Raw genomic sequence first — 12,451 nt, 5'->3', positions numbered from 1 at the left:
TTCATTGCAGCCACATATCACAGTCAGGCAAAGGTAAATATTTTCTCCCAGAGTATTGTTTTATAACTTCAGGTGTCACTGGAAAGTAATTGAATAACGTCTATGTTATTCTGTAGACTCTTTTGGATTGTACAACATTATTGGTAATCATTTTAGACTGTCATGATTTGGTTTTGTATTTCAGTTTTTCTGTTTTATCCCAGTGTTGCTTGTTTCCCTTGTATTAATGTTCCTTAGTGTTGCTGGTTTTTCCCTTGTGGGTTTCCTAGTTTTGTCTTCAGTGTTTTCTGTTTTGTCATTTATTATCCTTGTGTATCTCTGTGTTCTAGTGTGTTTTGTTAGATTCTTGAGTTCAGCGTGTCTTTAGTGTTTCATGATTTAGGTTGTAGTTGTCCTCAGTGTTTCTTGTATTCCTGCCTCTGTGTGTTTGCCCCGATTGTCTTCACCTGTGTCTTGTTAGTCTCACCTGTGTCTGATTACCCCTGTGTCTATTTAGTCTGTGTTTCTTCCCTTCTGTGTCAGTTCATTGTATGTTTTTTTTGTATGCAAGTTATCAGTGTCAGTAGATGTCTGTTTTCCTCATGCTCTAGTGTTACTTGTGGTTTCCTCATGGCTAGTTTTCTACTGTAGTAAGTTGTGTGTTTGCCTTTGGCCTTTTTGTTTAAATAAACATTTTTTTTTGTTAGATCTGCATCTGGGTCCTCCTCTTACTTTTTCTCAAGCATTGACAGAATGAACTGACCCACAAGGGAAGAAACACAGAGACTAAATAGACATGGGGTAATCAGACACAGGTGAGACTAACGACACAGGTGAAGACAATCAGGGCAAACACACAGAGGCAGGAATACAAGAAACACTGAGGACAACTACAAACTAAATCATGAAACACTAAAGACACACAGAACTCAAGAATAATAAATGACAAAACAAGACAGAAAACACTGAAGACAAAACCAGGAAACACACAAGGGAAAAACCAGCAACACTAGGGAACATTAATACAAGGGAAACAAGCAACACTGGGATAAAACAGGGAAACTCAAATACAAAACCAAATCATGACATAGACTATCCTTCATGACTAATCTAGATTTAATTTGTTGCTTATTCATGTGTGAAGCCATGTTTTAGAAACAACCTCTTTTTTCATGCACAGCTGCTGGCTTGCTCTTGAGAAAGTAAAGTGGAAATCAGTTTTAATTCTAATTTTGCGTGCCATGACAGAATGTGCTACTCCCTACACACACACACACACACACACACACACACACACAGACAGACAAACAAACACACACAGACTTTACCGTAACCCTCCTAACCCCGTCGGCTTCTCAGCCTAATCCCCTCTCTGACGGCATGATCAGTTAATGTGTTTGTGTTTGTGAGTGACTGTGTGTGTGTGTGTGTGTGTGTGTGTGTGAGGTGGTGGGTTTGTGTGTGACTGTGAAGCTGGCTGTCTAGCCCTGTGACCTTGCAGCCACACGCAACGAGGATACAGAGTGAGAGGGCTCGCACGTCTGAGCTCACGGTCAGACAGTCTGTTCTGTTTTCACTGCTCACCTACAACAGGCTTTTGTGACAACCGTGCATAACTACAAAAACCATGCTCATGCTGCAGACCACATACTGCATGATGATCTTTTGAAGAGTTAAATAATAGAACAAATAATAGAACAATATTTCAAGAAACAGAAGTTACAATGCTTCAAAGTTTCCTAATGACAAACAGAAGGAGAGATCAAGACATAGGCCGAGATACACAGAGAAACACACTCCCAGCTGTCTGGCTCCAGTTATAGACCTCCCTCCTCACACATCCACATCCCCATTTCCTCTCCCGCTGACTCTTTTTTTTTTTACCCTCTTTCCCCTCAATGCTGTCACAGCTACTAGTGATTTAAAGCATGCCCCTGGGTGCCCCTAAATTTTGCCTGTTTAGCAACTACATACAGTTTGTACTTTACAGGCCGCTGTGCCTGTCCCTCGTCGCCATCTGTCTTGCTCCCCTTTCTGTCTTCAAGGTCAGAGATGACATGATATCTGACTCCAAGCTTCTGTTTCCACCATACTTTATCTTTTGTTCCCCTGTTCCTGACTTACATTCAGAGGTGAAACTGGAGTGGAGAGAAAGAGCAACTGAATAAGAATAAAGCAGAGGACGGTATATGCATGCATTACTGTGGGCAAGTACGTTATGTATTTTTGATGCTGTGGGGATGTGGTGTAGCTGGTATGAATGGAAAGACTGATATTTCAAAAGATTCTTTTGTTGTACGTTATTTTAGGATGTCTTACGGGCAAGTCACCAGAATAAAGAGATTTGGAAATTGTGTTATTAAGTTCAATGAAAATGTATCCAGGATTACCTAAAGACATTACTGTCTCCAACGTGCAATGACTTGCACTGCATTAACTGAGACACATGTGGACTAATGAATCTAAACTAGCTTATGTGTTCAGGAGGGGAGACGTTTGCAGCAGATCTGGTATGCGTAATCACAGCTTGACAAAACACATCATAAAAATTACAGACTACAGAAGGTATTCATACCTACTGCTTTTAGCCGACTGAGCGTTTATCAGCTGTTGTAGGTGACAGATGCTGATAGGAATCAAACATTAATCTTCACTCTGTCTTCTAGACCGTAATAAAAAAAACATGTGTAATTAGATGTGCCAGGTCAAAGCATATTTTGAAAAGAACGTAGACATATTACAGTGAAAAAATCAGCACATTGTGTGCCGACAATCCAGCCGCAGTAGTCGGCTGGCAGATGGTGCAAAGGATAGTGAATCTTGACACCTAAATTGTAATGTTCCAGTGACACCCTGCTGAGCCTCTCCTCCTACTGTGGTGTATGGCAAGTCATCAAAATACCAACCAGCCACATAAGAGGGGAAAACCTCTCTGTTTTTCAGGAAAACACCATCCCTTGTGCAACATGTGCTCACATGATAACAGAGTTCAGAGCGAGTGAAAGAGCAAGGCAACTATTTCACATCTGAGATCGAAGAGGAAATTAATGTGTGTGTGTGTGTGTCATGTAAATGCAAGCGCAAGATCTTGTGCAAGGAGGTTCTTGGATACACCAGGAGATCAATAGTTATTTGACTACCTACTCTCAAAGAGTCCCTGTGCAAACACACACACACTTTGATGCAGAAATGAAGACACACAGCCGAGCACAGAGCACTCGGTGTGCATCAGACTTATGAGAACAAGCTGTATCACATCAATCACATCAATCCTTTGCTCTTTCTCTCTTGACCTTCAATCATTCTATCACTCCACTCTTTTATCTTCCCTGCCTTGCTCAGCGCATCCATCCTGTCTTTCATCTATCTCTCTTCCCACTAATCCATCCTTTCAACCTGGCCTGGCTCTGTGTTGGATGATCCATGTGTTCATCCTCTGATGAAAGGATGAGCTCAACGTTACTGCCAATCTGGATGCAGCAGGAAGCATCCCAACAATTCTTACATACATGTCAACCAGACGTCCCAGGAAGGGGTTTGTGATGCTCTAAATGCTTCTTAAACTAGTGCTGTTGAATTGCCCTGAGGCAGGGTGCATACTTAACAGCCCATCACTCTTAGTACTGACCACAGAACAAGGTCCTGATTCGTAAGTCAGGACACAAAAGATGATCACCATCATCAGATAAGCACCATAGACATCACTATTCACATGCCACAGAAGTCCACTTAAAGACATTTTAAATTCAGGATTAGTCGGGGGAACAAGCTAAAAGATCTTAAAGACAGCATATGTCTGTGTATGTGTGTGTCTGTTAATAGCCATGACAAAACAAGCTGCCCTTGAGTCTCGAAGGCATGCTGATCAGATTGCATGCTAGGATCAGAAGGATTCCACAGCCTCTCTGTCCTTAGACCGCCCCTTAAATATTTGTGTGTGTGTGTGTGTGTGTGTGTGTGTGTGTGTGTGTGTGTGTGTGTGTGTGTGTGTGTGTGTGTGTGTGTGTGTGTGTGTGTGTGTGTGTGTGTGCTTTTCCAAGGCAACCGACTGATGCCATAGAAACGCAAAAGGTGTGGAACACTGATGTTTGACAGAGGTGTGGGTCAAAGGTTGGACAGTTATCATGGCAACAACTTTTGTACACAAACATGTCGGTTCTGTTTGTTCTAGGATCTTAAGTAGGAATAAAATATTTGGGAATGATACTTAGTGTTACTGAAAGGAAACAGACACACACACACACACACACACACACACACACACACACACACACACACACACACACACACACACACACACACACACACACACACACACACACACACACACACACACACACACACACACAGTGGTTGTGGAGCTGATAGTAGATTGAACGGGCGACCAATCAGCATCAACTGGACAGTGAGAGTAGAATTAGCCGATAAACTCAGTCATCCCATCTGGGTCTCAGTCTGTACATGACTGTCTGCCTGACACAGGAAGAGAAATCTGTTAACATCAGACTGCCTCACTCTTAGAGGCCTTAATTCACATTAGGTACCTTTCTTTATCTTGAAATGGACTTGGGATAATAAAGGTACATTCAGTAAATAAATGTAAATAAAATTATCAAATAAGAACCTTTGTTTGAGGGGTTGTGCTCCTTTGCAGTAAAAATATGAGAGAAAAAGTCCGCTGACACAACTTGTTTGGATTAACTCAAGACAGATAAAACTATGATTTCTTTATTTTAAAATATGGAGAAAGGTATATTATTGTAAGAAAATTTCGTCTTGATCTTGGTAAAAATGTTTTTCATAATGCTGCTATGAAGACATCATGCAATAAAGTCTGTGTCTTGAGCACCCTCCTCCTCCTCCACATACACCTCATGCAACATGGCCTTAAGGCTTATTCTTCCTATAGCATATGTCCATATGTCTGGGAGGGTCGCGTGCGACTGCAAACATCCCCTCCATCCTCCCTGTCTCAGCCCTGATCCCTGTATTGGATGTGTGTGCACATTCTACACACACACACATGCGTGCGCGCACACACACACACACGCACACGCACACGCACGCACACACACACACACACGCACACGCACACGCACACACACACGCACACACACACATGCGCGCACACACACACACACACACACACACACACACACACAGGCACATACATATACATACACATGAAGCGTAATGCATGCACTCAGTGGCATGTACAATTTGTGTCGCTTAGCAGAGGGCGGGGTGTGTGTTTGGGGGGGGTAAGGGGTTTCCCAATAAAGTTTTTTGTCTGATAGTAGTGGAGGGCTGAGCCTCGATTTGATCATTTAATCGGTTTTCGGAGAGATAATTGGAGAGCAAATAAATCTGTTTAGTGTTTTTTTTAAATCAAATACAATTATGTTCACATCACACATTTCATTAGTAATTAATTTAGGAATTAACCAAAACTTGAATAATAATACCCAAAGGCGGATTTCAATGTTTAGAACATTTTGGGGCAGTAGAGCAACAGAAGGGGGGGACGGCTGGTAATCAGACAAAAGCAAAACATAACAGTAAAACTGCTACTTTTCTTGTCTTACTGTAAATAATTTTGTAGTTTATTAAGGTTAATGTGTAGTTAAGCAGTTATATGACTATACAATACTTGTCTACACTTGTATCTAACTGTGTTGAAAAAAATCCTGTCTTTGCACACACAGATAATACTGAACAAGCTGGCAACAGCGCTGTAAAAAAACCCAGCAGAATCTGTATTTCTAAAGGTCATGAGTTTATGAATAAAAAACATTTGGGAGAGAGAAAAAGTGACTGATGAGGAAGTTAGGAGGAAACATTAGTGAACAAATGAGCGCTTTATCTGCAGCCTGTCAGGTCAAGTAGTCCTTTAATTCTCTGATTACCAGATAAAAGCCACTTTAACATCGACTCCCTTTGTGAGTTGGGGATGTTTGTGTGTTTTTGTGTGGGTTGATCTTTTAAATATTATGAAGGATTCCATTAATCACACAACAAAAAAACAACAACATTGGCATGATGATACATTTTTTTTTTTAAAAACCATTACTTATCGTAGAATGAGTAACATGTAAATCTCAGAAAACCATTACCCCTGTTTTTTTTCAATCCAGTATCAGGTCTGGACTCAATATGAAATCATGAATGCATTTCAGATCCAGCTAAAAAAAAAATTCATGGACAGTAAAACTTTACAAAAACAATAACCGGCTTTCTTACTCTTGTAATGACAGTAGATTGTGGGCTGTTAAGAGAAAACCCTGAATTCAGTGTGCATTGTAATTAGTTCTGAAGTTTAAAGGAACAAAGCTTAAAAAAAACAAGAAACATTAACACATCCTGTTCTCTGTCTAAACATGGGTTCACATTTAAACTCAGGACTTTTGATGTTGATAAACAGGTCATTTTTGGATACAGATTTGAGTAAAGTTTTAGACATAAAAAAACCCGATAGAACCCATTCAGAGCCAATTCCTTTAAATGAGCAATTTCTTGAGGCATGCATGCAGCACTGTTAAGCTCTCATAACGAACAACTGTATCATGGGTTGGATGCTATTCCTGTTTGTTAAAATGACAGCCTTACACATCATGTATTTGTTCTCAAAGATGTAAACATCAGTTGACCTGATGCTAACTCTAGATGAAAATCAAAGGGATCACCAAAGAGATTAATGCATGAAACTGTTTTTTTTTTTTAACTTTATTATTAGGCTATAATTATTATTATTATTGTGTATGTCTGTCTGCAGGTCAGGGTATTACGCAGGAGTAAGAACAGATTTTTTCAAAGGAGCTGTGAAATGTTTGAACTGATAAAGCATCATCATCAGCATATTTTCAAATGCCACAGGGGCACATTTATTCTCAAGTCTTAAAGTTCTGACTAGACCTTAGTGTTATTGTATATAAGTCAAATCCTCTGTTGTTCAAGCTTACAAGGCCTGGTATGTGGAACGTGTGCATTTCCTGGATGGGGCGGTGCCAGTGTGGCTAATCAGAAGGTTTCAATTGGTTGGGGAAGAAATTACACAAAGAGCCAAGCCCAGCTGTGACCTGTTCTTCACCCGGCATTTTACAGATACCAAGATCCACCTGCGTCCCCATATGTGCATGACATGTGCATGCTTTTCATATGTATGTGTGTGTGTGTGTGTGTGTGTGTTAAACCACACACTGTAGACACTTACTTCAGCTGCTGAGTTAGGTGATCTTTCTGTTCTGTGACTTTCTGCAACTCCACACTGGAATGCCTCAGCTCTTCTCTCAGCGCTGTTTAAACACACACACACACACACACACACACACACACACACACACACACACACACACACACACACACACACACACACACACACACACACACACAAATCTGAGTTAACTTGACACGTTGAAGATGCTGTAAAAGCTTAAAAAGCTTTCCAGTCTGTATCGCTGACTTAAAGCCTGTCTGTCACCAGAGGCTGTTACACTGTATGATTTACAGAGAGAGGGAAACAGAGGAGAGAAAAGACAGACAGGTACAGTAGGCAGAGGTTTTTTTTTTAAGAATATTGTTATTTCACACTAGAGCAAAGAAAGGAAACCCTACACCAAATGAAACTATCAGAGTGACAAGATTGTAAGCACAAACAAAACAGGAGGTGGAGGAGGAGGAGACAGGAGTTCAACACAGAAACACGAGAGTACCTCAAACAACAGTAGGGGTTGAAAAGAAAACCATGTGGTAAAGCTGAGATATAAAGAAGCAGTTGAAAATGAGAAACAGAGGAAGAGCATGGGGAGGGGAGTGTGTTAAGAAGAAGGGAGTATGAGGGAATTTGTGCTCAGGGGAAGCCATGAAACAATACTCCGCTGTCTGGCAGGCTTTGTTGTTGTGTGTCTGACACAGAGTAGCTGCTGTATTGCTACTGTTTCCTCCCTTCACTGTCTGTTCACAGCATTAGCATGCTAACACAACAGTGAGGCCATAGGCAATTGCAGCTCGAGCAAAGGACAATTCTTTCCGTCGTTTGCGCTTAATGGTGCTTAACTATTATGGTGCATTCTAATTGATAACTCCTTTGTGCTAAAACTAGTGGAGAGTGATTGGAGGTGTGCCGCTGGAGGAGAGCGGAGGATTCAGAATCGCCAAACAGCAGTTTGTTTTGGTTTAATGCTGGTGCTCAAGGATGACTTCTACTGGATCAAAAAGTAGCACATTCTTCCTTTAGGAGAGCACGTACTAAATGTGGAGTCAAAATAACTATCAGAGTTTATTGTTTATTCAGAAGAGTCAAGAAACAGGATGTTATTGCACATCCACATTAAGTCAGAAGAAAATAAACACTTAATTTTAATATCTCTCAGGCATGTCATGAAAGTCCCCATGGTCAGGAAGGTCCTGTCCTGGTCTGTGATGCAGATATTGGTATGACAGAGAATGCCTGCTCCATGCATATATACTGTATTTATGTGATGTTTGTAAAAAAAGACGTTCTGTGCACAATTGCTCTCTGAATTCTCTGAATTTAAAAAGCAAAAAAACATTAAATACAAGTAAAAAATGCAAAAAAAGTAAAGAGGGCTCTTGTGTGTGTTTGCCAGGCCAACAGTCTGGCAGTGTGGGTTAAAGAGTGTGTGAAAGAAGGTCTTTGTGTTTGTATTTGTGTGAGTGTGTGTATATGTATGTGTCTCCTGTATATTGAGTGGGTTGTCTAAGGGTCCTTCAGAGCAGTGTAGCAGGGCACAGTGTCTGTGGCTCTGGAGAGCTTTCAAAATGATCCAACAATGTCAGCCTGACATTCTCCTGCTCTGAGTCTTTGTTTTTTGTTTTCGTCACTCTCATTCTTCCCTTCATTGTCTCGCTCCTCTCTTCTTTTCTTCATCTTTTTCTTCCACTTGCTCTCTTATGGTGACTCTATTTTCCTATTTCTCTGTTTCCTAGTTTGCCCTCTCTCACCCTTATCCTCCAGCAACTCTTGTTCTCTCCCTCTCTCTCTTTCTCTCTCAGCAAAAGAGCGGGGGGGGGGGAGGAGGTCCTCTTGAAAGCAGCAATACACTGATAATTGCTTTCTGGTCACTGTGACATGACAAGGTCCGCCAGGGTAAAGGAACACACACACGTACACACACACAAAGAGAAACCTGCACAAAACACACAAGAATCCACACACAAAAGAACATCTTGCAAAAAGACACAAGAGCACCACAAAAAGCACAGCCACACACACACACACACACACACACACACACACACACACACACACACACACACACACACACACACACACACACACACACACTGACACACACTCCCTAATGCACACAGACATGTCCAAACAGAAATAATTGTATAAATACTTGATGGAGCAGAAGGACTTTGCAATGAAAGCAAACCAGTCTGTCTGACTTTCTTCACAGCGCTTCTATTATGTCTCATTGCTTACGCACAGACACACACAGTGTGGCGTGGTGGCTGTTAATATAGTCCAACAGAAATGTATTGGCAGCAAGACACCAAGGTACTGTAACTTTTTAAGTCTTTTAGTCTTTTTACCTGATCGTTTGTGTGCAATGCCATAGTAAAAGAACATGTTCTTTACTCTAACGTACTGTAGTAGAATTACTATATGCTCCTTTTGTTGGAGATACTTACAGTACGTGTCCTTATAACAATGTGTTCTAGGTTACTCAAATACTGGTCAGTGCAGGGTGTTCTGAAATAGAGCAAATACCTGAATACTTCAGCTTTATGAACAATTTAAGATGTCATAGGTATTGACACAAGGAGTTCCACAGGCTTGTTTGTATTGCTCACAAAAACTGGTCATTGAAAATGTCAAATACTCTGAATAACTTATTACCTTGGGAATAAAACTGAGTGCACAATACACAAGACTTTCCTTCATGAAAAGTCCCCCCTGTATGAGACAAGGCATTTAATCTGGATTCACTGTCTGTGAAGAAGGTGGAATAAGAATAGCATTATTATTTTAGCCTTTCTGAGTGATCTGTAAATGGAATTTTAGCACCCATCTCGTAATGTTTTTCTACTAGCAAGCATAATAATCTGCTCGTAATCATTGCAGAGCAGCTGCATTAGCAAAGAAATAGAAAATAAGTTAAGAAAAATATTTGCTAACGCGACTAGTCTGTGATGATTAAAAACACTGTCAAATTATCACTAGTGAGTAAATTAGCCTTACATTAAACAGCACCTCATCACAGTACGTGACGTTTTTTTCCCTTTTATTTCTCCATATCTGGCTTTTGTAACTGATGTCTAACATGTGAGATCAAAATACTGTAAAGATCGTCTGATTAAGATACCTACTTCTGCTGCTGTCACACAGCCTTCAGATTGGTCTTCATTCATTTTCTATCAATTGTGTTTAGTTAAAAACTGTAATGAGAAATACATAAAGGGACACAGTGACAAAAAGCTTAAAATTGTTTTAGTGAGCTTAGTGTTGTTTGCCCACTCGATCATCAAAGCAAGAGATAAGCTCCTTCATAAAGTACTGCCAAAGAAAAACACACCATAAGAGATATGCTTCAGTCAAAGCTTAAATGAATAGAAACCCCCGTAGAGAATATATAACACAATGAACAAATTATCCAATGTCATGTCCTTTTCAGGAACACATTTATGACTGTAAATAGAATTAAAGGAAAAAAGTGCAACATTTTACACATAAAAACAGCAGAAATCAAGTATCTCCTATGTGTCTCTCTGAGTCATGACAGTCTACAATGAGAGAGAAGTGTGGGACCCACCAGCTGTATTGTTGTCGGGTTGTGTTGACATCATGTTTACAGGGACGGGACGGCCTTGTGTATAAAGCTGTTTTAGTCGAGGTCAAGAAAAGGAAAAGCAGAATATCACAGCCTACTCACTGCTTATTTCAATGTCATGTACGTGTGTTTACATCACGGTCATTCCGTGTCAATGTATGTGCAGGGGCGGGGGTTAATGCTGGTGGCAAAGGGCGACATGTACTGGATCAAAAAGTTTCACATTCTTCCTTTAAAGAAAGGGAGATATGCAAGACATAAAATTGATGGTTACTTTTTTTTTACAAACAATTTACTATCTGCAACTTAAATCGACTTATTTCAACATGATTTTATTCACAGCTTTACAGGAATTTGTTCTAACACTTGCTCACACAAACATGAGCCCACCTGGCACCTATTTGTTATGCAGGGATTTATGAAGTATGAGCCCACGTGTAAGGAGCTAACTGTAAGTACAAATAATCTACCACAGTCTGTGACACTTTAGGGTCCTGTACAGCTACCTTTACAGTCACCTATTAAAACACACACACACACACACACACACACACACACACACACACACACACACACACACACACACACACACACACACACACAGCTGCACCCTGGAATTCTTACGAGAATCTACAGAACCATAATTTCACATTTTTAGGTGGCTGGTGCCGCAAACATTTTTTGGTGTCTGCCTAGTTTATTATATGTAATAAAAGCAATACTTTTGAACCACAGCAGAATGAAAAATAATTATAGAACTGTTGGATTGCACAGACCTGGAGGAGTGAAGTTGATAAAATAATATTTTTCACAAATATTTTCACTCCACTGAATGATATTGAATTTTCTATTTTCCATCAGGAAACAGAAAATGTAGTCTTAGAGGCATGTCTTTAAAACCAGGCTATATCATAAGGTGCCTCAATAATCAAGCTCTACTTGAGATGTTTATTAGCTTCTAGATGTTTTTGCAACAGAAACCTGTTTCCGTAAAGCATTTGCAGCTCTTTCCTACCTGAATGTTTACATCATGGCATTCCTAAACTATCAAAACTACAGGGCGAACAGACAGCCATATAAAACAAACTGAGGCCAAAATGTGTGGAGAGTAAAGAGCAAGACAGGCATGATGTCAAAGACAACTCTGTGCTAAGTTGTGTGAGGACGTATTTGATGTCTCTATATTGCTGTTGTCACTAACAACACACACGCACACACAGATGAAGTTAGCTTCCAGGGAAATAGATACCAAAGAGTGTAAGGATGGCCCAGGGTGTTGGCAGATGGCTGTGGTTCAAGGATCGGTCATAAACACACACACACACACACACACACACACACACACACACACACACACACACACACACACACACACACTCAAGAGTACAAATTCATACACTGTTAGTCACTCTTAGTCATGGCCTTTCACCTGACTCTCTTTGACCCTTCCTTCCTCTTTCCAAATTGTTAATGGTAACTCCCACGCTCTCTGTGTCCATCACCTTCAAATCAAGAGGTAAGATTCAGATCCTGACATCTGCACAGAACGAACAGATTAATTATGTTTTCATGTCTATTACTCTGCTGTCGGTGCTTGTCTTTGTCTTGCTCTCTGTAAAATTCCACACCCCTCCTCCCTCTTCTTCTCCACCTCATCATAAACCTTTGCTCATGTG

General features: G+C 40.5%; 1 protein-coding gene across 1 annotated transcript in view; it reads right to left on the bottom strand.

Moving 5' to 3' along the window:
- The window catches only part of lekr1 (Leucine-, glutamate- and lysine-rich protein 1), a 69,203-nt gene that overhangs the window by 21,905 nt on the left and 34,847 nt on the right, over positions 1-12,451 (bottom strand). Inside the window, exon 5 of the mRNA XM_029279141.2 lies at positions 7,190-7,271. Coding sequence (XP_029134974.2) covers positions 7,190-7,271 — 82 coding nt within the window. The remainder of the gene's footprint in view (positions 1-7,189; positions 7,272-12,451) is intronic.

Source organism: Labrus bergylta, chromosome 11 (assembly GCF_963930695.1).
Source record: "Labrus bergylta chromosome 11, fLabBer1.1, whole genome shotgun sequence".
Lineage (NCBI taxonomy): Eukaryota > Metazoa > Chordata > Actinopteri > Labriformes > Labridae > Labrus > Labrus bergylta.
Note: the sequence above shows the minus strand (reverse complement) of the source record. Positions and strands in the feature narration are given on the sequence as shown.